General features: G+C 46.9%; 1 protein-coding gene across 4 annotated transcripts in view; it reads left to right on the forward strand.

The window, feature by feature from the left end:
- LOC141258396 (protein unc-93 homolog A-like) overlaps nt 1–26,609 on the forward strand; it is a 397,098-nt gene that overhangs the window by 235,491 nt on the left and 134,998 nt on the right. For 2 of the 4 annotated variants that reach the window (XM_073673394.1, XM_073673396.1), the window contains one exon: nt 25,774–25,911. The exons of the other annotated variants lie outside the window; for them this stretch is intronic. In XM_073673394.1, coding sequence (XP_073529495.1) covers nt 25,774–25,911 — 138 coding nt within the window. The remainder of the gene's footprint in view (nt 1–25,773; nt 25,912–26,609) is intronic. 4 annotated transcript variants of the gene reach the window in all.

Here is a 26,609-nt window from a genome sequence, read left to right on the forward strand (position 1 = left end):
GCTACCAGTACTGTCTGGTGATGGTGGACCACTTCACGAAATTCGCCGTCGCTGTTGCTACCAAGGATCAGACTGCTGAATCAGCTGCACAGGCCATCTGTCAGCAATTCGTTCGGGTCTACGGGTGTCCGGAGCGGCTACACTCTGATCAGGGGGCTTGTTTCGAAGGGCGAGTCATTGAAGAACTCCAACGGATGTATGGAATCAAGAAGTCCAGGACCACCCCTTACTATCCACAAGGGAATGGCGCGTGTGAACGCTTTAACCGGACCCTCTTACAACTGATCCGGACTTTGGCTGAAGACAAAAAGCCCGACTGGCCTCGATTCCTCCCGGAACTGCTGTGGGCCTATAATAATCAGGTCCATTCTGTCACCGGATACACCCCATACACCCTTCTCTTTGGCCGTCCAGGCAAAGACATCCATGAGTTGCAACTGTCTAGCTCCGAAGAACATACCTGTGGTACCTATCCTTCCTGGCTACAAACACACCGCCAGAGAATGGAGACTGTCTACCGGCTAGTAGGCCGACAAATTCAGGATCAAGTGCACGCTGACCCACTTCCGGTACAAGAAGACCCACTGAATGTAGGTCAACTGGTCCTAGTCCGAATAAAGAAGCTGCAAGGGAAACTCCGGCCCAAGTGGGAGACCGAAGTCTATCGAGTAATTGGACAGCCGTACCCCGGTGGCCCCGTCTATCGAGTGCAGGGCGAAGACAGCGGCAGCATCCGAACTTTGCACCGTAATATGTTGCGCCCCTGCCGTTCCAAGCCTGACTCCCCTACTGTGATACCTAGAGAGATGGATATCACTAATACTGTCGGAGACACTGACCCCGGGGATGTAGAGACTGAATGCATGCCTCCCCCTGTCCGTCCGACTGACGCACTTGAACCAACTACCTCCTCTACTGACATGTTGACTGGGAAAGAGAGTGGGGTGACTGATAGGAGAGAGGGGATCCAACCCGTTAGGCGGACAACGAGGACCACTGCAGGGGTACCTCCAGGACAGTCCTACAGAGACCAATATGTGTGGCCCTCTTCCCAGCCACCCCCTGTCACATCCACAGCCATCGCCGCCCTGGAGCCGGTCGTTGACAGGGACTGCCAACCTTTGAGTGGGGGGGGCGTGTAGTGAGCTGGCCGGCTCTGGCTGTTCTGTGATTATTGATATAGAGTCTGTTACAGAAGTGATTACACAGGATGATGTTGCCACCTTGTGGCCAGAGGTTGCACCTGCGCAGGGTGTGATGACAGAGCAAAAGACTGAGCCTCCTGTGTCCGGCCCTAGAGAGTCACGTGACCAAAGTGGGAAGCAGAAAAAAGCGCGCGAGGAGTTTGCTGTGGGCTGTGAAAAGAGCCAGGACGGTGTGCAGGCCCTCGTGCGTGGCGCAGGAGAGACTCTCAACGGGATTTCTTTTACTTGACACCATATCCTCGGGGCCTTCCCCAGCTTCTTCACTGCTGAGGGATACTGCTATTACACTCCCTGCTACTGGAGTGTGGACTACATAAGGGATCCACCAAAGCTGCTATCCGGATCAGAGAGACTGTAAGCGGGTCCTCTGGCGAGAGGCCGAAGTATTCCCTCCTTTCAGCGTAATTTGTTGTTCCTGTTTTTTTCTCCGGCTGGGACGCCCTCCTGCAAAGACAGACAGGCCTGCGACGGGGGACACATCCTTCTGGAGTAAAGGACTGGTAACGTGTGAGTAGGGACAGTGAGGGTCAGCTTATCAGTACACGTTATTACTGTGCATATTTACGGTTGTCATTTATTGTTTTTCTTTGCTGTTAAAAATGTATACGAGTAAAGATACGGTTATCAAGATAGAGTCTGTGTGTGGGGATCTTGCTGGGCCAGATTATAGATACCAATGCGCGGCCTTGCCCGCGGTCACTTCAATAGTGCTTTGCCTTGGTTAGTCTCCACCAGCATAGGAAACATTTTGAGGTCAGACCACGCCCCCACCTTTTGCTCCATTAAAATCTCTTTGTTCACAAAGACGGCCTGGTCCTGGCTTCTCAATGAATACCTGTTGCTGGATCCTATTTGTAGTACAGACATTCAATCAACCATAGAGAATTTTATTCTTGATCACTCCTCCGACGACACAGCACCATCAATCAAAGGGGAGACATTAAAATGCGTTCTGAGAGGGATTTTCATCAAAAATGATACCAGAATAAAGGGAGAAAGAGCCCAAACCCTTAAGGATGCTCTTCAGGTGGTCACCGGGCTTGAACAAGCACATAAAAATGCCCTCTCCACTGCTACTCTCAGAGAGCTTCTTAAAGCAAGATTTGAGGTCAAGCATATTTTAGAAGCCTCCTACAACTGTCTCCTCCAAATCAGGCTTAGTAAATTTTACGAATATGGTAACAAGCCCGGTAGAATGCTGGCTCAAGCTCTTAGAGATAAAATTAAACAAAACCATATTCCATGTATCAAAAACACACAGGGCCTCAAAATCCACACCACCAGCGAAATCGCAGAGGTCCTTCAATCCATTATTCCAAGCTATATAATCTACCCAGAGGGTATCTGATCTGCTACCCTCAATCCCACCCATTTCCCCCTTTAAAAAACTTTTGGAAGAAGTATTGAGAGATCTTGAGACCCCATTCACCCCTCAGGCACTCTCAGTGATCATAAAAGAACCACTGGGAAATAAAAGCCCCAGTCCTGATGGCCTATCTTCAAAATTTTAAAAATCCTTCCAAACTCAACTAACCCTATTAATGTTAAAATTGTTTAATCATATTTCGGAGTTCTCTCTCCCCCCCCCCCAAGGAACTTCCGCACACGTCACAGTCATTCCAAAAAATGGTAAAGATCTCTACCTGTGCACCAGCTACCGTTCAATCTCGCTACTCAACATCGATATAAGGCTGTATGCCAAATTAATAGCAAATAGATTGAACCCACTACTCCCGAAACTCATCCACCCAGACCAGGTCGGGTTTGTACCAGGAAGAGGTGCACGAGACAACACCCTAAAAACCTTAGACATCATCAACTTTGCCATATCTCGTAAATGTCCCTTAATGATATTGTCCTTAGATGCCGAAAAGGGTTTTGATAGGATCTCGTGACAATCCATCAATCAAACCCTGGACCTCATGGGACTAGGCCCATCTTTTAAATCCAAAATAACAGCACTTTACCAGACCCCATCTGCAAAACTTAAAATCAACGGATCGCTCTCTGACAGATTCTCAATCAAAAATGGGACATGCTAAAGCTGCCCTCTATGTCCCCTGCTATATGTGCTTGTAATGGAGACCCTGATGGGAGCGATCCGAGAAAATCCCGATATACAGGGGATCATGATTAAGAACTGAGAGTATAAATGCTCTGCCTTTGCAAATGACGTATTAATTTACCTCTCTAACCCCGATGTTTTTCTTCCCTCATTATTATCTGTTACGGGTCCGGGTGGTGAAACCTCTGTGCTTCGGTGCAAGGAGGGACCAGAGGGGCGTGACTCGGCCCGACCAAGGTCACACGGTGGCTTAGTCGACTCCATGAACCAGGGAGGGACAGGGCAGGTGGACCAGGCGCCACTCTGGGACCGACCTTGTGAGAGAGCAGGTGACTCCCACGGGTCAGATGACAGGAACTGACCGGTACAGCGGATGAGCGCGGCAGGAAGGCAGATGGGTGGTCCGGGTTGATGAGCAGGCTGGTACGGCAGATAGCCAGACGGGTGCTCCGGGTTGGCAAGCTGGTGGGTACGACTGGTAACAGAGGCAGGTGCTCCGGGTAGGCTGGCTGGCGGGCACGACAGATAACAGGCAGGTGCTCTGGATAGGCTGGCTGGCGGGCACGACAGGTAACAGTCAGGTGCTCTGGATAGGCTGGCTGGCGGACACGACAGGTAACATGCAGGTGCTGCGGATAGGATGGCTGGCGGACACAACAGATAACAGGCAGGCAGTCCGGGTAGTCTGGCTGGTGGACACGACAGGTAACAGACAGGTGCTCCGGGTAAGCAGGCTGTCGGGCATGGCTGTAGACAGACTGGATGACAGAACTGTTAAGACAGGCTGGCGGGCTGGACTGACAGACAGACTAGCGGGCAGCTCTGACAGGCAGTGGGACCAGAGGGCTGGAGCAAGTGTTAGCACACGGTACAACAACCTTGCACAGGCACCTCCATTTTGGAGGAGGTGCCTTATATGGGGGGGGAGTTCTCCGTCCATTGGCCGGGGACTCTATAGGACGGCGCGCGCGGCCCCTTTAAGAGGGAGGGAGCGCGCGCCTGCGCGCCCTAAGCACAGTGCCCGGGAAGCTGCACGCGGTGCATGCCACAGCAGCAGGAGAGCGGGAAGATGCCGGACCTGGACCGCGGCAGTGAGGGGAACGGCGTCTCTGCCCGGCAGGAGGCAGAGACGCCAATGCTACATTATCAGAACTAAAAAAAATGTGGAAAATGGTCCAATTTCAAAATGAATGTGGACAAATCCGAGGTTTTAAACGTATCACTACCAACTCAGTCCCTCAAAAACATAAAAAACAATTTCGCCTTCAGATGGCCCCCTGATAACTCAATTAATTATCTTGGGGTCTGGATTCCCTCGGATCTCTCTAGATTATTTTCCTTAAACTTTCAGACTTTCCTGACTAGATTGGTTGGAGAGCTAAATACATAGGACCACAAAAAATTCTCCAGGTTTGGAAGGATTAATATAGTCAAAATGACAATCCTTACCAGATTACTTTACCTGTTCCAGACTATCCCCATACACATCCCTTCCTCCTTCTGGCATAAACTACAGCATAGCCTTAATAATTTCATTTGGACATCAGGTCACTCTAGACTCAGAGATAACATGCTGACCAGACCCAGGGATGCGGGGGGCACCAGAATGTCAGATTATCACAGATACTAACTCTGCCCACGCCCAGATCCTAGATATGGTACACTGCCCTTCTTCCAAACTATGGGCTACAATCGCCCAAGACATCTTCACAATCTCTGTTCCCTCTTTACCATGGATTTGGACCAGCATGGGTTAACAAAAAACTTCCATTATCATTTAGTACAAGCAACACTCTTAGAGCCATATTCTCACTCAATTTGAGGAACCCTCTAATTGTCACCCAAGGTCTCCTGACACCTATCAGGAGTTCCTCTCATACATTTTTAAATAGTTCCGTGAATAAACCCATCCGTCTTCACCATATAGCCCCACAGGGCTCACTTCTTCCTCTCTTGGCCATACTACTCGGCAGGGTCCCCACGGTCCGCCAGCAAATCAAACACACCCAACTTAAGCACTAGTGATGAGTGAGCATACTCGCAAGTACTCGGTAGTCGCCCGAGCATCTCAGTACTTGAGATGCTCGGAGCTCGCCGAGTACTTGCGAGATGCTCGGGCGGATTCTCGGGTCCCCTCCCTACATGTTTGGCGCCAATCAACATGCAGGGATTGCCTGCCACTCATTGTAATGCCGCAGTCATGGTGGTTGCGGCATTACAGTGATTGGTTGGCTGCACAGCGTCATCAGGTCTATATCAGACCTGGCGCCGCTGTGCTCATCACAGTCACTACGGAATCAGGCAGAGTAGGGAGAGGTGCTGCTGCGTAAGGGAGAGATTTGCTTGTGTATTAGGTAGTGTAGGGAGAAAAAATATATATTACACATATCCATCTTAACAAACAGTCCTTCTGAGAACTAATCCATCTGCAGAGATATCAAGCAGACAGTGTATATAGCAGACTGCAGTGCATATAGCACAAGAGGCTCCATTCTATTTCTGCCTTCTGCTGCTGTTAGATATTTCTAGACAAAGGCCCAGGTCTCAGGGGCCAGGAATACTTTTTTTTTGGATCTTAATCCTTATTATTTGCTTAAAATATCAATCCAGAGAACACCGTTTTTCTGTGCCATTTGCTTGTTGGCACTGCAGAATACAGCCAGGTCCTTTCCATATTACAGCGCTAGAAATCCATCTATTTAAAACTGTGTTTTCTCCGTCACATGGATCACATATACGTTTTCAGAAAATACTGCCATTTCTGGCCTCCATTAAAAATTTGTTTCAGTGTGTCAATGAAGCAATTGACACCAGTTTGCTGTTCAAACTAGTTAACCACAGGCCAGATATTTAAAACTCTGTTTTCTCCGTCACACGGATCACAAGTTCGGTCAAGATAAGTTCGCTCCAAACTTTGTCTTTGTCACAAAGTCATTTGTAGTGAGCGTGGAAGATATTGTCCTACATTTAAAATGGGCAAGGCATGTGGCAAGGGATGGGGAACTGGACATGATGGTGATGGTGCATGCAGAGGTCGAGGACAAGGCCGAGGGCAAGCTGAAATTGTGCCACAACAAACACCCACATCTTCTTGCCCGACTTTCCTGTCCCAATTCCTAGGGGACCGCAGCACACCACTGTTGAACTCAGAGCAGTGTAAAAAGGTTGTTGGTTGGATAGCGGATAATGCTTCCAGTCACTTAGCCACCACCACCTCCACCCTGTCTTCCACACGGTCAAGTCTCAGTAGCCGTGAGTCTGGGCTGCATATTCCTCACCCTGATCCTCCTTCCTCCCACCATACTGGGTGCCCGGAGACAACTGATCCCACACTTGGACACTCTGAAGAGTTGTGCACTTTTCCATTTATAGATTCGGGCCTCTCGCCCGGTCCACTTGAAGCGGGGCAAGAGGAGATCGCGTGTAGCGATGCCCAAATATTTGAGCAGCCACGGTCACACGAAGGCGACGGTGGGAAAGTGTCACAAGAGGTGGACGATGATGAGACACAATTGCCAGAAAGTCAGGAGGAGGACCAGGGTGCGGAAGTGGAAGACGAGTTGGTGGATGATATAGTAACTGACCCAACCTGGCAGGAGGACATGCAGAGCAAGGACAGCAGCACACAGGGGGAGGGAGGCAGAGCACCCCAACAGGCAGGAAGAAGCAGTGTGGTGGCCGCAGACAGAAGGCAGGCAAGTGTTCCCCATAACACCAACACGAAGGAAGTTGCCAGTACAACTGTTAGCTCTTGCTGAGTCTGGTTGCTTTTTAAAGACTCTGCCAACAACCCCAAAAAGGCCATTTGCACCACCTGCCAGGCCAGCATCAGCAGGGGTGGCAAAATGACCAGCCTGACCACCAGCAGCATGATCAGGCACATGGCAGCAAAGCACCCGACTTTGTGGCCCGCACCCCAGGGTCCAGGAACAGTGCCTGCGGGTGGCACCATTGCTTCTTCCGCTGTTGTGCATTCAAGCCAATCCCCTGTCCATGGTGCATGCGAAGATGCCTCCTGCAATGCACCTGTCATTGCACACTCTCAAGTAGCAGCATCAGGAAGCACATCCATGTCCTTGTCCCAGAGCAGTGTTCAGTTGTCCATACTCCAATCCTTGGAACACAAGCGCAAATACACAGCCAACGCTCCACAGGACACACTACTAAATTCTCACATTTCAAGACTGATTGGGCTCGAAATGTTGCCTTTTAGGCTCGCGGAGACGGAAGCATTCCACAACCTGATGGCGACGGCCGTCCCTCAGTACTCGGTCCCCAGCCGCCACTATTTCTCCCGGGGTGCCGTCCCAGCATTACACAAACTGTGTCCTAAAACATTAGCCGTGTCCTTAACACCACAGTTACTGGGAAAGTTTGTTAAGGGAGGGCAATGTCTCCCAGGGGCTACAATATCCAACATCCGGATTGCCACATGTTGGATCACTAGACTTATATTCAGAAAATTCATGTTTTACTGCTGTTGGGGTTGTCAGGAGCACTTGGTATGGTCCGTCATACAGTGGTTCTAGTCCGTGTTTCCGAACATGCTTCTTCACATACACATAATCTCCAAGCTTGAGGGTATGACAACCTTCTGCATCAGCTGGATCTGGAATAGAAGATGATGCTAACGCATGGGTCTTAGTTAAGGCTTTGGCAAGCTGAATCACATATTGCACAACATGATCTGTTTCTTCTGATAATTGTTGTGGGGTAAATCTAGCTATATCTGGTTGTGACCCAAATAGTATCTCATAGGGTTACAGTTTGTGTTTCCCTATGGGGGTGGTGCGTATGTGATACAGTGCAATGGGAAGGAGCTTAGGCCACTGGGCCGTAGTCATCTGCATCATTTTAGTTAATTGCCTTTTCAGTGTGCCATTCAATCTCTCCACCTTGCCACTTGACTGTGGATGGTAAGGAGTATGTAAAGCTACTGTTGATCCGATCATGGTAAGTATTTCTTGATATACACATGAGGAAAAGGCTGGTCCTTGATCACTTTCAATAACTTCTGGAACTCCATACCGGCGAACAACTTCAGAGACCAGCTTCTTGGTGGTGGTAATGTTGCAGCCTCTACCAATGTATCTTCAGTTGTGACAGCATATCCAGTATGAAACCTGCTAGAGGTATCGGCATATCTAGATCCATCTGTATATAATGAAAGTTCTGGATCATCCAAGGGTACTTCCCCCACTAAAACAAGTGGAGCTGACTCTGCAGTAATTTGTTCCAGACAATCATGCGGTGGAGCCTCTTTCCCCTCTCCTTCAGGTGCTGGTAGCAGGGTGGCTGGGTTGATGGTGGTGCACCGATGTAATTTCACATTTTCTGACAAAATCAACGAACACTGCAGCCGTAGGTGTCTCTGTGTAGACAGATGTTTAGGTTCCTGTGTGGCGTGAACCGCTCGTAGATAGCTGGGGGAGGCCCTGGCTACCGGGTCCAGATGCGCTGAGTAATAACCGACTGGGCGCTGTTTTGTACAGTGTCTCTGCGTGAGTACCCCAGCTGCATGCCCTCCTGTCTCAGATACATACAAATGGAAAGGTTGAGCATAATCCGGATTTCCAAGGGCAGGGTCTGTCATTATCCTTGACTTTAGTTGCTCAAAGGCTTGTTGCAACAGTTCTTGGTGTTCCTTGTTGTTTACATCAGCCAGAGTGTCTTCTTTTAATGCATCATATAGGGGCTGCATCAGACATGAAGCGTCTGGGATCCATTGTCTGCAATATGTACATAGTCCGAGGAACCGTTGCAGCTCTATGGGATCTTTTGGGAATGGTAGCAGGTAGATGGCCGTCTTCCTTTCTTCTGTAAGATGTCTGGCACCCTGAGTAAGGCAGTGGCCTAAGAAGACCACTTGACTAAGGCAAAACTGAAGTTTCGAGGCTGAGACTCGACAATTCAGTTTTGCTAGATGCTTGAGGAGGCTAACACTGGCCCTGATGGACATCTGCTCCATGGGGGCACACAAAAGAAGATCATCCACGTATTGTAAAAGTACTACCTCAGAGTTGTCCAGCTGCCACGGCAGCAGACAGCTAGACATGTTCTTTGCAAACTGATTAGGGCTATTCTGCGCACCCTGCGGCATCACTGTCCAAGTCAATTGCCTGCCCTGATATGTAAATGCAAACAGAAACTGACAGTCTTTGTGTAGTGGAATGCTGAAAAAAGCGTTTGCTAAATCAATTACTGTAAACCGGACAACGTGTATGTGCATCTATTAGAAACTTAAGGATATATGACCATCTAGAGAATTAGTTTGCATCACCATATTTTAGACCTAATGTCAAAGTGGACATAAATATGTGCTGTTGAGGGTAGTGGATTGATCATCCAACTTATCCTGAGCCCATATTTTAAGGGCTTGACAGAAGTCAACTCCACTCTCATATGTATTGGCGTCTAATGCTCTGTCACACACTGATCATGATGATCTTCCTCATACACATTCCGGGTGTAGTGTGTATTGCTGCCTGTATTCCGGGTGTGCCAAGATGGCTGCCACCAGAAGGAAGCACACTACAGGAGGGGTGCGCCAAGATGGCCGCCACCAAAGGGACATCTGGTCAGAGGCCGGAGGTGATGCAATGGGTGTAGCAACATGGCCGCTGCAGGAAGGGTTGGAACTTTGAGCGGACATAGGACATAACAGATGAGGATGGGGCACGAGTGGCTTGGGTAGTAGCAAGGGGTGGGCCTCCTGGATGGGGCACGTGACAAGCAACACAATAATCTGCTGACTGGAATTCGTACAGGTCCATCTCCCCCCCGCCCACCATTATCGGGCGGTGGCTGGAGAGCAGTATCTTGTAATACACATAACATGGCATCTTAAACACTTTCAGTGCATTCTTAAATTATCTTTTCTCTTCTCGACCGATCATGATATTCATCACATCCTCTCCCTCCTGTCTCTCTCTCTTCCATCCTGTCTCTCTCTCTCACCTCCTGACTCTCTTCCCTCCTGTCTCTCTCTCACCTCCTGTCTCTGTCTCTCACCTCCTGTCTCTCTCTCTCTCTTCCCTCATCTCTCTCTCTCTCTCACCTCCCGGGGAGACTAATTCTTTCTGCTCCACGGAAACATTGATTAATCACTACTGCCTTCCAACTGACAAAAAAAAATTCTTAATTTTTGTGCACAGCAGAGTCCGGCCGGACCTCCCAGCTGTTCCACTGACTTTTTTAATTCACCCCTCCCGTCGGGGAAGTCTTTCATGACTGATGAAAGGAGGAGGGAGCACTTTTGCAACCCTCCGGACACTCGATATATGTATATCTACGTGCGTGCCCTACCCAATCTTCGATCACCTGCCGCTACTGAAACTAACAATGTTCAGTCTCCTTAGAATCTTTGTCAGAAGTTAAAGAAGGGAAGATTCACACAATATTCACTTGTAAATCCGAGGTGATATTGTTTTAAAAGTAAATAATATCAGACCCCTAATGGGACTACACCCCTTATAGTCTCACCTTTGACTATATCCAACCAAGACGTCCAGAGACACTGAAAATAAACACCCACCACATGGAAACCATGCCAAACGGTAACACTAGTAAAGAACTTGTGCACTTACCGTGGCTTTTTGTGGGGGATGATTAGTCCCAATTCCAGTGGGGGAGGCTGAAAGCAAGTCTCTCTTTGTGGACGTCCAGAGGTGGTGGGGTATCCCTGGCTAGGGATCCGAGTCACAGCACCAGCTGTTAAGGGAGGGCAATGGCCCTTCACAGTTGACCAAGTGAGTGTCAAATTATTATGTTGATTGCGCAATCCAACAGGGAACCAGATGGAGACAGTGTGCTCTGTATGGGAGGATTCAAGAGAATCTCTGATCCCGTTTGTTTTGCTTAGCATTTTATATTGTTTTGAGTTTATCAATAGCCAATCCCCTACAGCCATACTACAGTATTACAGGCTTGAGCCAATGTTAGTGCAGTTACTACGGAAACACATATATGGTCATATTATCATCGTTAGTTCGAAGCACGATGGAAATTGACAAGGTCAATCCTGGCCTAGACTAGTCAGATAACGGGAGCAGGATGTCTCGCAGAATGTTCTTGTGAGAAAAGGTCAGTGTGATAAAGTTGCATGGGAAGAGAAAGAAAGAATGTATGTTATGCAAGGAGTGATAATAACATGATTTTAAAGCAAGCAGACAAAATGGAGTTGCTCTAGCATGAGTATCAATATGTCCTTTATACTTGGATAGCATGAATATTAATATGTCCTTTACGGACACGTGGACAAGTGCTTGTGGGCAGGGACTGTACATCTCGCTGATGGCACACTTGACTAACATAGTGGAAGCTGGGACCCAGTTGGACCTTGGGATGGAAGACATCCTCCCGATGCCAAGGATTGTGGGCCCTAGATCAAGCAGGGTTGCCCCCACGGTCTACAGCTCCTGCACCTCATCCTCCTCTTCAGCCTCCATCTCCGAAATGACCACATCACTCACAAGCTGGAAGCACTGCAGCACTGCCTCAGTCAAGCGGCAACAGGCTGTGCCAAAGCTAATATGCTTAGGTGACAAACCGCACAATGCTGAAGAGTTGTGGACAGCTCTGAAAGAGCATGCAGATCTGTGGCTCACACCGCTGAACCTGCAGCCAGGCATAGTCGTGTGTGACACTGGCCGGAACCTGGTGGCGGCTCTGAGGCGAGCTCACACACGTACCATGCCAGGCCCATGTGCTTAACTCATGGTTCAGCGGCTTCTCAAATCCTACTCGGAGCTTCCAGATCTGCTTGTTAAAGTACACCGCCTGTGTGCCCATTTTAGAAAGTCACCTACAGCTTCCGCCGCCCTTTCCGTGTTTCAGCAGCATTTGCAACTTCCGGCTCACAGACTGGTGTGTGATGTCCCCACGAGTTGGAACTCTACACTGCAGATGTTGGGAAGGATTTGTGAGCAGAAGAGGGCAGTTGTTGAGTACCAGCATCAACAAGGCCGTCGGTATTCAGTTCAGACTCCACACATAAGACCTCAGGAGTGGACTTGGATGTCAGACATATGTACCATCCTTCAAAACTTTGAGGACTCCACCAAGATGGTGAGCGGTGATGACGTCATAATTAGCATCACCATCCCGCTTCTCTGTCTTCTGAAACGCTCTGTGCTCACAATCAAAGAGGATGAATTGTAGGCGGACTACGAAGAGATGGAGCAAGGAACCATACAGGGTGATTACAGACTGCCCAGCCTCATCTCATCCCAACGTGGATTGAGTGACAATGAGGAAGAGGAGGAGGAGGAAGAACAGGAGCTAGTTTCATGTGCTATAGACGGTACTACCGGCACAGCTGTCATACTGTCTGTTAAGCGTGGATGGCCAGAGGACAGAGAGGAGGAGGAGGAGGAGGAGAGCATGGTCAGTCATCCTCTTGGTGAGGACACGGAAGTCTTGCCTGTTAGTAGTCTGGCACGCATGGCTGAGTTTATGTTACGCTGCCTTTCGCATGACCCTCACGTTCTCAAAATTTTGCATGAGAGTCATTACTGGTTGGTGACACTTCTAGACCCACGCTACAAAGAGAACTTTATATCTCTTATTCCTGAGGTGGACAGGTCTACAAAAATGGGGCAGTACCAGAAGGCCCCTGTTGCGGAACTATTAAAAAAATTCCCATCTGAAAACTCTGGTGGCAGAGATCACACTTCGTTGGACAACCAAGGAGTACAGGCGAGAGAGACACAACTTCAATCCAGCAGAGGCAGGAGAACACTGTCAAAGTTCTGGGAGAATTTTCTCAGCCCCTCCCATTGCACAAGCCCTGAGGCGCAGGAGTGCAAAGTTTGGGAAGATGCGAGGGAGTACCTGTTAGAACTCTCCTGTTAGGTTTTTTCTATCTTGCTGGTCACATGACCTTTTTTTGCCTATTTAATCCTGCTCCTCCCTCCTGGCCTTGCTGGACTTCATTGTAATTTCTACTCTTAAGCTAGCCTGGTGCTTAGTTACCTTTCTCAGTCAGTTTAGCTAGGTCTTCAGACCTTTATGTTCTATGTTCTGTGTTTGTCTTTTACTGCTACAATTTCTGCTAGGAGGTGTCCAACTTTATCCCAGTCCCTAGTTCTTGTAGGGATCCCTCCCTTGCATCTATAGGTCTTCGCACAGACTAGCCGAGGACTTTAGCGGGTCTGATCGCAGGATCAGGTTCCCCGTTACATCGTAGGGATCTAGCTTAGTTCTATTGTAAGGACAGATCTCCTTTCTTTCCTTAGTGCTTGTAGCAGATCATAACAGTAAGTCCAGCCCAAAAATATCTCTAAGGAAAGACCTCCAGTTTCCATCATGGTGTCGGTTCAGGATTTGGCTCAACGCCTGCAGGGACTCTCTCTGGAGGTGGCCGAGCTCCAACAACACGTGAGTAGCTGTTCTGGAGCACATTTTGTGGAGCCAAAGGTACGTTTGCCTGATTTATTTTTTGGTGATCAACAAGAATTTTTTTCCTTTAAAAATGCTTTTTTGTTGTATTTTCGTTTCAGACCCAGATCCTCTGGTGATGAATCACAGCGCATAGGGTTCATAATGTCACTTTTGCGCAAAGAACCTCAGGGATGGGCCTTTTCTCTCCAACCTAGTGATCCAAGCTTTAGATCAGTGGATAGTTTTTTTTCTGCTTTGGGTTTGTTGTATGATGATCCTGATCGGGTCTCATCAGCTGAGACTGAATTGAGACGTTTGAGGCAGGGATCAGGTAATGTGGAAAAATATTGTTCTCACTTCCGTCGGTGGTCTGCCCAGGTGGGGTGGAACGATTCAGCTTTGAAAAGTTTGTTTCTTGCGGGGCTAGGTGAAAGGGTTAAGGATTTGCTGATTGCTTATCCCACACCTGGAAACTTGCAGGAGGCAATGCAATTAGCTATACGGGTGGACAGGAGACTGCGTGCAAGGGTTAATGAGAGTAAATCCTCTGCCATGTCAGCTCCGAGTCTTGAGAGGGTCTGTACTGACATTGGAGAGCCGATGGAGATTGGGGCAACGGCACCCCGCTCTCAGGAAAAAGACCGCAGGTCTTCTGAAGGTTTGTGCTTTTATTGCGGGAAATCTGACCATTTTATTAAGAACTGTGTGCTTCGTATGAACAAAGGAAAAAAAAAGGTCAGTTACGCCCGTATAGCCTGTTTAAATACTAAGGGGGTATTTCTTTCTGCTACTACTGCTGCTCAGGAAGAATTAATTGAATTTCGGGTATTTGTGGATTGTGGTTCTACTCTGAATGTGATTGATGGGGGATTCTTGGAAAAACTTAAATTAAAACCCAAACCTTTGTCATCCCCTATTGCTGTGGTTTCTGTCGATGGCTCCCCCTTGAAGAGTGTTACTCACAAGGTCTGTGAATTTCCCCTCACTATTAATGGTATTCACCAAGAAAATTTGGATTTGGTAGTATTAAATAATTTGCCTTCTCCAGTAGTTTTGGGGTTACCCTGGTTAAAATTGCACAATCCTGTACTGGATTGGTCTACCAGTGAAATTAAGTCCTGGAGCCCTAAGCTTTATGACAAGTGTTGTAACGGACGTATTGCTGTGGTGAAAAAAGGGGAATTACCTGTACCTATTCAGGATTTTTGGAGAGTTTTTTCTGAGGAGGAGTCACAAATTTTGCCTCCCTATAGAGACTATGATTGTACCATTGAATTTGTCCCTGCAGCGACTCTTCCTAAAAGTCGTTTATTTAATCTTACTATTCCTGAGAGAAAGGCTTTGGAGGAATACATACAGACAAGCTTGGCCGCCGGTCACATTAGACCTTCCAAGTCTCCTGTGGCTGTTGGATTTTTTTTTGTTAAAAAAAAGGACGGCGGTTTACATCCTTGTCTGGATTTTCGTGAGATTAAAAAAATTACTGTACGCAATCCTTACCCACTGCCATTAATTCCTGATTTGCTTAACCAGTTAGTGGGGGCCAAGTGGTTCTCTAAAATTGATCTCCGGGGGGCATACAATTTGTTGCGCATGAAGGAGGGTGATGAATGGAAGACTGCTTTTAACACTCCTGTGGGTCATTTTGAGAATCTGGTTATGCCTTTTGGTCTTACCAATGCTCCAGCAAAAATGTGGTTGTGTATTTGGATGACATTTTGATTTATTCACCAGATCTGGAGTCTCATTGGCGGAGCGTACGTGAGGTATTACAGTTATTAATTGACAATTCGCTTTTTGCTAAGCTGGAGAAACGTGAGTTCGCTGTACAGAGAATTAGTTTTTTGGGCTACATTATCTCCAGCGAGGGCTTTGAGATGGACCCGGTGAAAGTTCAAGCTGTGCAGGAATGGCCTAGGCCTATTGGTTTGAAATCGATACAGAGGTTTTTGGGTTTCGCCAATTATTACAGAAAATTCATTAAAAAATTTTCTATTATTGTCAAACCACTGACCGATCTCACCAGGAAAGGTGCTAATGTGGTTCAGTGGACTACTGAGGCCATTGAAGCTTTTGTGTTTCTAAAGAAGAGGTTCAGCTCTGCTCCCATCCTTAAGCAGCCTGTTGTGACTAAGCCGTTTTTGGTTTAGGTTGATGCTTCTTTGGTGGGGGTCGGTGCGGTGTTGTCTCAGAAAAGCAAGGATGGAGTACATCCCTGTGCTTTTTTTTCAAAAATTTTTTCTGAGACTGAACTTAATTACGATATTGGTAATCGGGAATTGCTGGCTATTAAACTCGCATTTGAACACTGGCGTCATCTCTTGGAAGGTGCTGAATTTCCCATTCAGGTTTTCACTGATCATAAAAATCTGATCTATCTTGATGCTGCCAAGCGCTTTAATGCCCGTCAGGCTAGGTGGGCACTTTTTTTCTCGCGGTTTAATTTTTTCATTACTTACATCCCGAGTACCAAGAATGTTAAAGCTGATGCTTTGTCTCGCAGCTTTTCTCCCATGGTCGGTGCTGAGGAGGAGGGGAGCATTTTACAAGAAGGTGTTGTGATTGCTGCATTGGACTCTGTTTTGGAAGATGAGATTCTTAAAGCACAGGAGAATGCCCCATCTAACACTCCCCATGGGAGGTTGCTTGTGCCTAACACCTTTAGGAGAGATTTGTTTGTTGAGTGTCATGAGTCTCGGTTGGCAGGTCATCCAGGAATTTCTGAGACCAAGAGACTTGTGGGTCGCAGTTCTTGGTGGCCTGGATGGCAGAAGGAAGTCATTAAGTGGGTGCGTCAATGTACGGTGTGTGCTAGATCTAAGTCTTCACATACTCCTGCAGCGGGGTTGCTTTGCCCTCTGGAGGTTCCTAGTGCACCTTGGACACATCTGACTATGGACTTTATTACTGACCTTCCCCCCTCTGAGGGTTTCACAGTCATCTGGGTGGTCGTGGACCGTTTTAGCAAGATGTGTCACTTGGTTCCTTTCATCAAACTACCCTGCTCTAAGACACTCGCTAAGGCCTTTTTCAAGGAAATTTTCAGACTACGTGGCGTTCCTACTGACATTGTTTCGGATAGGGGACCTCAGTTCGTGGCTCATTTTTGGCGTGCTTTTTGTGACAGGTTGGGAGTTCATTTGTCGTTTTCATCCGGATATCATCCTGAGTCTAATGGCCAGACAGAAAGGATGAATCAGGATGTTGAGCAGTTCTTGAGTTGTTTTGTGGCAGACAATCAGGAGGGGTGGTCTGAGTTTCTGCCACTTGCTGAGTTTGCTCTTAACAACCATACATCCTCTTCTGCTGGTTTTTCGACTTTTTTTTGTTGTTCTGGGAGACATCCGTCTTTTGGGTCATTCTCCAAATTGGTATCGGCTGTGCCTGAGGAGGAGAGTTTTTCCGGTGATTTGGAGAGAGTTTGGACGGATGTGCGTGGTAATCTTCAGGAGGCTAACAAAAAATCTAAGAGGTACTTTGATAGGAAACGGCAAGAGGTTTTGTTTGCTATTGGTGACATGGTTTGGTTGTCCGCTAAGAATCTGGGGTTGAGGATTCCTTCTAAAAAATTGGGTCCCAAGTTTGTAGGGCCCTTTAAGGTGCTTCAGGTAGTTAACCAATCTGCTGTTAGGTTGGAGGTTCCTACCTCCTGGAAGATTAATCCGGTGTTTCATGTTTCTCTGTTGAAAAGAGCATATGTGTCGGATGGAGACACCTCTGCCACTGTTCCACCGGTGGTGGAGGACGGGGAATACGAAATTTCCCGCATCCTAAATTCTAGACGGTATAGAGGGAGTTTGCAGTATCTCGTCGCTTGGAAGGGTTTCGGACCCGAGGATAACTCATGGGTGAGGGCGGATGATGTTTCTACTTCCAGACTTGTCAGAGCATTTCACAAGAGGTTTCCTGATAAGCCTGGGCCTAGGGGATCCGGAGGATCCTCATAGAAGAGGGGGTACAATTAGAACTCTCCTGTTAGATTTTTTCTATCTTGCTGGTCACATGACCTTTTTTTGTCTATTTAATCCTCCTCCGCCCTCCTGGCCTTGCTGGACTTCATTGTAATTTCTACTCTTAAGCTAGCCTGGTGCTTAGTTACCTTTCTCAGTCAGTTTAGCTAGGTCTTCGGACCTTTATGTTCTATGTTCTGTGTTTGTCTTTTACTGCTACAATTTCTGCTAGGAGGTGTCCAACTTTATCCCAGTCCCTAGTTCTTGTAGGGATCCCTCCCTTGCATCTATAGGTCTTCGTACAGACTAGCCGAGGACTTTAGCGGGTCTGATCGCAGGATCAGGTTCCCCGTTACATCGTAGGGATCTAGCTTAGTTCTATTGTAGGGACAGATCTCCTTTCTTTCCTTAGTGCTTGTAGCAGATCATAACAGTACCTTGCCAACCGTACCAATGTCCTCCCTGATTCCTCTGTGCCTTATTATTATTGAGTATCCAAGCTGGATACGTGGAATGAACTGTCTCTCTATGCCTTGGAGGTCCTGGCCTGCCCTGCCGCCAGCGTTTTATCAGAGCGGGTTTTTAGTGCCGCTGGTGGAATTATAACTGATAAGCGCATCCGCCTGTCAACTGAAAATGCTGACAGGCTGACTCTTATAAAAATGAACAAGGGCTGGATTGGCCAGACTTCTCAACACCACCGAATGATAGCAGCGTAACACGTAACATAAACTCAAATCCAGTGTTCATTTTGTCGTTGATTCGTGACATGTTGTGTATTTGTTTCTGTTGGTTATTGATTTTTCTCATGTAAAACTCTTTCAATAAAAAAAAATTGAATTGGAAAAAGAAATACAAGCTCTCACCCAGCCCCAGATCCTGAAAAATGGAGACGCTGTGGGTCTCGTAAAATGGTGACTTTTTACAAAAGAAAAATTGGATTTTGTTTTCACCATTCAAATAAAAATACCCATACATAACTCAAACTCATAATGGCCTGGAGAATCATAATTGCAGGACAGTTTTATCATTTTGTTAATATGGTAAAAAAAAAAAACATTTGCACTTTTTTTTGCAATTTCACCGCACTTGGAATTTTTTCCTTGTTTTCCAGTAAACTATATGGTAAAATCAATGATGTGGTTTAAAAGTACAACTTGTCCCACAAAAAACAAGTTCTCGCACAGCCATATTGACGGAAAAATAAAAAAGTTATGGCTCTGGGAAGAAGCAGAGCAAAAAACGAAGATTCAAAAATGGAAAATCCCAAGGTTGTGAAGGGGTTGTTAATAATAATAATAATAATAATAATAATAATAATAAGAGTAAATCAAAGTAAAGGCAAGTTAAAAGGAATCTTGCACCCCCTGGGACTTATCAGACCTCTAATATGGGCATACAAGTGAGAGAAATGTGAATCTATACATACCTGTATGCAGGGGTGTACATAGAAATCATGGGGCCCCATAGCAGAAGTTCTAAGAAAAAAAACAAAAGCAAAAATTAAAAAATTGTTGGGGTCACAGAAGAGCAGATCTCACACCTTGCCATCCTTTACATAGTAATTTTCCTCCTGCTGAAGTCCTAGATTCCTCTTTCATTGCCCCCATAAAAAGTATGATGCCAACAAATGTGCCCCCCCTAAACCCAGTATGATACCCCCATTATGAATTCCTCCACATGCACAGTATAATGACCCTACTGTACCCCACCTTGACTCCCAAGGCAAAGTATGGTGACCCCAACACAGTATGATCCCCCAACTGTGACCCCACACAACCCTCCAAGCACATTAAAGGGCCTACATACAGTAAAATGGCCAGCACAAGCCCTCCAAACAGTAAGATGGCCCCCACACAAACCTTCACACTGTATAATTGCTTGCACACTGTATAATGGCCCCACATATCCCTCCAAATATTATAATGGCCTCACATAGCCTTCCATATAGTATAATACACCCCCCATAATCCTCCATATAGTATAATGCACTCCCCATGGGCCTCCATGCAATGAAATGCACTCCCCATGGTCCTCCATGCAATGAAATGCAGCCCCCATGGTCCTCCATGCAATATTATGCACCCCCATGGTCCTTCATGCAATATTATGCACCCCCTATGGTCCTCCACGCAATATTATGCACCCCCATGGTCCTTCGTACAGTATAATGCACCCCCTATGGTTTTCCATACAATATAATGCACCCCATGGTCCTCCATACAGTTAAATGTACCCCCATGGTCCTCCATACAATATAATGCACCCCTTGGTACTCCATATAGTATACTGCACTCCTCATAGTTTTCCACACAATATAGTGCAGCCCCCATGGTCCTCCGTACAGTATAATGCGGCCCCCATAGGGCATAGTGCGGCCCCCATAGGGCATAGTGCGGCCACAGCCCTCCAGTAATACGGGCACCACATTTAAATAAATAAATAAATACACACTTACCGCTCCTCGTTTCCTCGCTGCTTCAATCTCTGCAGCGCGTCTCCTCAGCTCCACTGCCTGACCCAGTGGCGTGGTGAAGTGACGTCATTGCGCCGCTGCGTCAAACGCAGAGGGGGAATGATGGGAGAGGCAGGGCCAGATAAAGTGGGGCCCTAGGCAAAAGTTTAAAGTGGGGCCACAAATGCTTCCATATTGCACCATCACACTCAAAGATTTTGGTTGTATTTATATGCGCTGAGCACAGGCCATCAAACGAGCATGATTGACAATACTGAAGTCGTTCTACACTTTTTTCCCGGCCTCTTTACACCGGCTGAGGAAGAATGATGGAGACAGAACAATCACTAATAGATCAATCTGTCCCCATACAGTATCATGTTATCAGCAGAACATCTGCAGTTTACACCGGGTTATGTGCTGATGAGAACAATGAGGTTTGTTCTGCCATAAACAATCCAATCACCTGATGAATAAGCAGCATTTTGCTCATTCGATGATTGCCGATATGTTTACACCTATGAGCTCTCTTCTGTGCAGATGGGATTTATAAATGTGGAAGCTACACACACAGTGTCACATACTGCCACTGTGTCTATACCTGGCCATCTACATATACTATTAACATATACACAAGTTAGAATAATGCAATAAAAAACATAAACATGTTTATTTAAACACACACATGTACACAGCACACACTTATACACAAACATGTACACGGCGCACACACGTAACACACATGTACATGGCACACACTGATACACACACGTACACGGCAGTCACATGTACATGGCACACACTTATACACGGCACACACTGATACACACGTACATGGCACACACATGTAACACACATGTACATGGCACACACTTATACACGGCACACACTCATACATACACATACACGGCACACACACTGCCACACACACACACACAGGTACACGGCACACACTGATACGCACACAGGTACACGGCACACATTTATACACGTACACACACGTAACACACATGTACATGGCACACACTGATACATGGCACACACTGATACACACACGTACATGGCACACACACTTGTACACGGCACACACACATACACAGCACACACATACACAGCACACACACTTGTACACGGCACACACTTATACACACACATGTACATGACACACACATGTACATGGTACACACACATGCACCGCACACACCCTGCACAACAAATGCTCAGTAGCTACACACATTACACACAGCACATGTATGTGATGCGCCCCCTGGGCCATGGGGTACTTGGTGCCGGGCCGGTCGTTGCTGGGGGAGATGTCACAGTATCGGTGACCCGGTCCGTGACCCAGGGCGGTCAGTAAAAAGGGGATTTTATAGTTTTTATGTATGCAATTCGTGACGCCACCTGTGGTATGTGGCTATAGGTAGCCACCGCTGCAGTGCACGTCCTCTGAAGCTGGTGTTTAATGCAGCAGAGTTGGTTTGGCTCTGCACAGGTAGAACTTAGCTCCAGGGTAGTGTAGATGTTGTAGTGAAGTAGATGATGCTGGGAGGTGTAGTGCAGGGGTGATGGTGCAGTTAATAATCAGTCCACAACTCAATGGCAGCTTCCTCTTATGTTTACTTGCGGTGATTAGGCAGACCGGGACACGGGTGCTGGCTGGAAGTGGAAGTCCGGGCAGCCTGGAAGCAAGTAAGGAATCCACCTCGCCAGGTGAAGTTGTAGGCCTTCCCTTTTTCACTAATCTCTCTGGCCCTGCTGCTTGTAGCTGTGCTGTGGCCCTCGTCCCTGAGTACAACGTCTTTGTGCTCACCCGTATGGCAGGCAGCTCCGGCCTTGCTGATGCGTCGCTCCCATGTGGCGATGCTGGGCCCTGCGGTGCTGCTGAGCCTCCGGGCATCTGGTGGGGCCAGAAGACCTGCAGTCTCCTGCCCTCTGGTTTCTGCTGCTGGGCCTTCAGTGCCCCACAACCTCGGACTCTGGTGTCCGGTTCTTCCGTGCTCCTATCCTCAGAGGTGAACTGCCGCACAGCTCAACTCCCTAGGTCTTTTCTCTTCAATGTCCTGACTTCAACTCCTCTCTGCTCTGCTCACACTGACTAACTTCGCCTCCAGATAGCAGTTGCTAAGGGGAGGAGCTCCCCTTGCTGGTCTGGAGCCAGGAAAGTGTTGCATGCTATTATACCTGACTAGAGGACCCCTGCTTGCTTCCAGGCATGGCATCACCCCCTTGTGAGGGAGGCAATGCCACTGTGGCAACCGGACTCCTGGTGTGCCACATATGCAGGGCAACACATGCACATATAAACATATACAGATAATTCACAGACAGCACACACTGCTTTATATTGGAGGGAATAACGATGTTCCACAATATGAGCTGCAGCTTCTCCTGCTCACAACAGCACTGTCCCAGTAGACACCTCCCTGCCCCTCCTCTGCTGGGACTGCAGGCAGGAGGAGATGATACAAGAAGAGCCACTTTCACCATCTCTAGAAGCAGCACAGAACAAAGGTGGATACAGGAGAACTTATCTGGCAGCTCAGGTTGGTAGATGCTGGGTCTCTGGCTCTCTCTACCCCTTAGAGGCGCTGCACAGGAGGACAGGAGCATGCTCCTCTTTCAATGCAGGCCCTCATCAAAGGTCCTGAAGCTCCCCAGACTGCAAGACCTGTGGTGACATCATGGTCACATGACATGTCATATGATCGTGATGTCAGTACAGGTCCTGAACCAGGACCTACAGGTCTCTACATTGGAAGCTTTACTGACAATGCTATTGTGGCGCCCCTGAGGGTTTGACCGCCACAGGGATGCTGCACCTCTTCAATGGGGTGTGGTGTTCCTCCTTCGAGGTAAGAACGGTGCAATGGTCAGGACCCCACCTCCACATCCAACACCACACTTCTCCCACCAGAGGGGGCTAGTGGGCACTAGTGTGCTGCCCCTACTGGGAAAATGGGAGACTGGGGAACCAACAGATAGGGGGAACCATGTAGAGGGTGAGGGTGGAGGATGCACATTTAGTTACACTTAATAATTCATATTTAACAAACGGCCATCTTGGGCTCATGGTTCTTTGATTGTGATCTTCATCCCTGAACGTGGCTTCTGGGTGAACCTGCAGAGGATGGAGACACGGTCCTCGTACTGTGGCCTTGGGTCGAGGGGCAGGTTGGAGTTAACGTATGTCTCAACCCGGTCAAGGACCATACCCAAGAAGGCCTGGAACTTAGGAGTGTAGCTCCACCGCAAAAGGATCCCAGGGGGATGCAGACGGAGCGGTATACGCCACTTGTCCTCACTATTCTGGCCTAGTCAGAGGGATTCTGGCTGCAAGAGGGGTGCCGGCCCCCGAAACCTGACTTTGCTACTCTACGTCCTAGTCAGGGAAGCCCGGCAGGCCCAGAGGATCCAACCGGGTAACGGAAGGAGTGGAGCTTCCACCCGTACCCTTTTTCTGAGCGTAGTCCAGAGGGCCTATCTACACACACAGACAGGAGAGGACTCAGTCTGAAGTCTAGGAACACTCTGTTGCGGGGTCCTGATTAAGCACTGGAATTACTCGGAGGTTGTCCTGAAACAGATGGCATAACAAGTGACTTTCCTAATTCTTTCAGAAAGAGTCTTCATTTATGCAGTTTATTGGCGTTCCAATTGGGGTTTATTTCACGCCATAAAACAAAAGCATTGTAGGCAGATACATCAACAATGTTATAAAATAAAATCATTGGCCACTGATTGGTTTTATGTCTGCTTGTGTACGTAGCTATTAGTTTATCTCATATATCAACTGCCCCTTTGGTGGAATTATAATTTAATACCCTCTGCAGCGTTTTGTCATCTCCACTGCTTACTGCATTGTCATGGTGCATCGTGCTCATCAGAATGACTTATTTGGTTATTTTGGGAATGTAAGAAGCCACTGTCATATCTCCAGTGAAGTACAACATCTCTTTTACCAAGGATACTTTGCGTCAGTTCAGGCTTGCTTTTACTTACAGCGCCCAGCATTGTAAGTTTTCATTTTAGCAACAGCTGCCCCAGTTGGTGCAATGTAATAAGGTTGTCACTAGTGTTGAGCGAGTTCTGTTAACCCTTTCGCCCAGCATGCTCGGGCGAGCACCGAGTAGTTACAGCTGCTCGGTGTTATGTTTAAATCACTCCCGTGTGCATGATTTGCGACTGTTTGACAGCTTTATTACATGTGAGGAATGCAAAAGAAACAGCAGCTGTAACTACTCGGTGCTCGCCCGAGCATACTCGGCGAAAGGGTTAACAGAACATACTCGCTCAACGCTAGTTGTCACATGTCACATTTTGTCCTCTTAGTCCATACGTCAAATCTGAAACAACTCACATTCCCTGATTTTTTTTAGTCTTTTTTCCTGTATATGCTGTACCTGAGCATTTAGAGCAGGGCTCTCAAACTCGGCTGGGTATATGGGCCGCACAAGGAAAAAAAATTAATTTGGGGGGCCACATTCTTTGCATGACAATGTGACATTTTTAGTGATACCATTTTTTTCTATATACTTTTTGAACTAGTCCTCATCTTGTAGTAATAGCCCATCCTGGTCCCCTTCTTGTAGTAATGCACCATCCTGGTTCCCATCTTGTAATAATGCTCCATCCTGGTCCTCATCTTGTTGTAATGCACCATCCTGGTCCTCATCTTGTAGTAATGCACCATCCTGGTCCTCATCTTGTAGTAATGCCCCATCCTGGTCCTCAAATGGCAATGACGTCATACGCTGCTGCGCTGGGATGCAGATGTCAGCTGCTGGCCTCCGATAGGCCGGCAGCTTGCACTTGTATTTCTGTGTGCAGAGAGCCGGTCCCTGCACGGCAATAGACTGAACTAAAGAGCTGATGTCCGTGGTTCCTGGACCGGGCCATGATTGTCAAGAGGTCTATGGTGCCTATGGGTTGCATGAAGTAGCTGGAGGGGCCTCATGTGGCCCGTGGGCTGCGGGTTTGAGACCCCTGGTTTAGACCATATGGACTGCTGCTGTCACAAAGTCTCCATATCTGGATGCTGAACTTTGCTGGCTTACTCAGTAAATGTTGTTTAGTGACATTTTCACCAGTATTGTATAATTTTGAAAGAATCTCTATTTATTTATTCCGAACTTCTCTAATAGAGGCTAGTTTTTAGAGAATAATCTGATGTTTGCAGAGGACAATTTTCCTGCCTGTGCAGAAGGCTGCAAGTTCCAAATTACAATTGTGTTTTCAGACTGAATTGCTTGCATCGGACTAGTTAACTGGGTATCGTGCCTCATAAGATTCAAGTTCAGAATCAGAATTCTCGTAATCACTTTCCCCGCCCCTTATGTGATCCTCATCTTCGAACACTTTTGCTTAGTTGGATATCGTCTTCAGAATCTGAGGCGTTGGCAAGCTTTTATAATCCAACCATCCAAATAATGGACACTCACGATTTTCACTGGGTTAAATAAGCATTGTGGAATAAAATAACACTCCATGAATAAACAACAGTAATAATTGTACAAACAGTACAGCAGGGTTAAATAGTCCAGTTCTGATGATACATCTGCCTTCATTTTTTGGGATAGCTATTATTGTGATTTTTAAAATTCAGTCAACCAGATATTTTGTAAATAATGTAAAACTGAATTTAATTGTTGTCTAATCAGTTATATACTTTTATTTCTGATTATTTATATATTTGTATTTATTATTAATATTTTGTAGGATATAATGTAAGTTTACCAAATTATACACACTGCGGAGCAAATGACTGTCCATATCTTGAAGTCAACAATATGAACAGTACCGGTTCCAAGAAGCCAACAAAATCTCTAATTTATACACTATTAGGTATTTATACAGGTAAGACTTTTGCTGTCTTTTATTTTCTTTTTTAAATTAAAAGATAATTAAACTGAGTAATGATATGTGAAGTATAAAGGAAAGGATACATGGTTTTCTAATTATTTTAAAAAATATAGAATCTGAAGATTGTGATGTGCATTAGTATTCAGCCACCCTATAGTTTGATACCCCTAAATAAAATCCTGAGTGACAAATTGCCTCCAAAAATCACACAATTAGTAAATTGAGTCCACGTTTGTTTAATTTATAATCAGTATTAGTGCAACTGTTCTGTGAAGGCCTCAGAGGATTGAATGAGAACATTAGGGATCAAACAGCATCATGAAAACCAAGAAAGACCCCGGACAAGGCAGAGATAAAGTTGTGGAGAAGACTAGAACATGGCTGGATTAGAAAAAAAATAGCCCAACGTCTGAACATCTCTCAGAGCACTGTTTAATCCATCATCCAAAAAACGGAAGGAGTATGGCACACCTGCAAACCTACCAAGACTTGACCTTTCACCTAAACTGACATCCCAAACAAGGAAAGCCCTAATTAGAGAAGCAGCCAAAAGGTCCATAGTCACTCTGGGGGAGCTGCAGAGCTCATCAGCTCCAGTCAGATAATTTGCCTACAAAACAACTATTAGTCATATACTCCACAAATCTGGCCTTTATGGAAGAGTGACAAGAAGAAAGCCATTATTGAAAGAA

The sequence above is a fragment of the Phyllobates terribilis genome, unplaced genomic scaffold (assembly GCF_046119375.1).
Source record: "Phyllobates terribilis strain yellow unplaced genomic scaffold, ASM4611937v1 Scaffold_3__8_contigs__length_932513732, whole genome shotgun sequence".
In the NCBI taxonomy this organism is placed as follows: Eukaryota; Metazoa; Chordata; class Amphibia; order Anura; family Dendrobatidae; genus Phyllobates; species Phyllobates terribilis.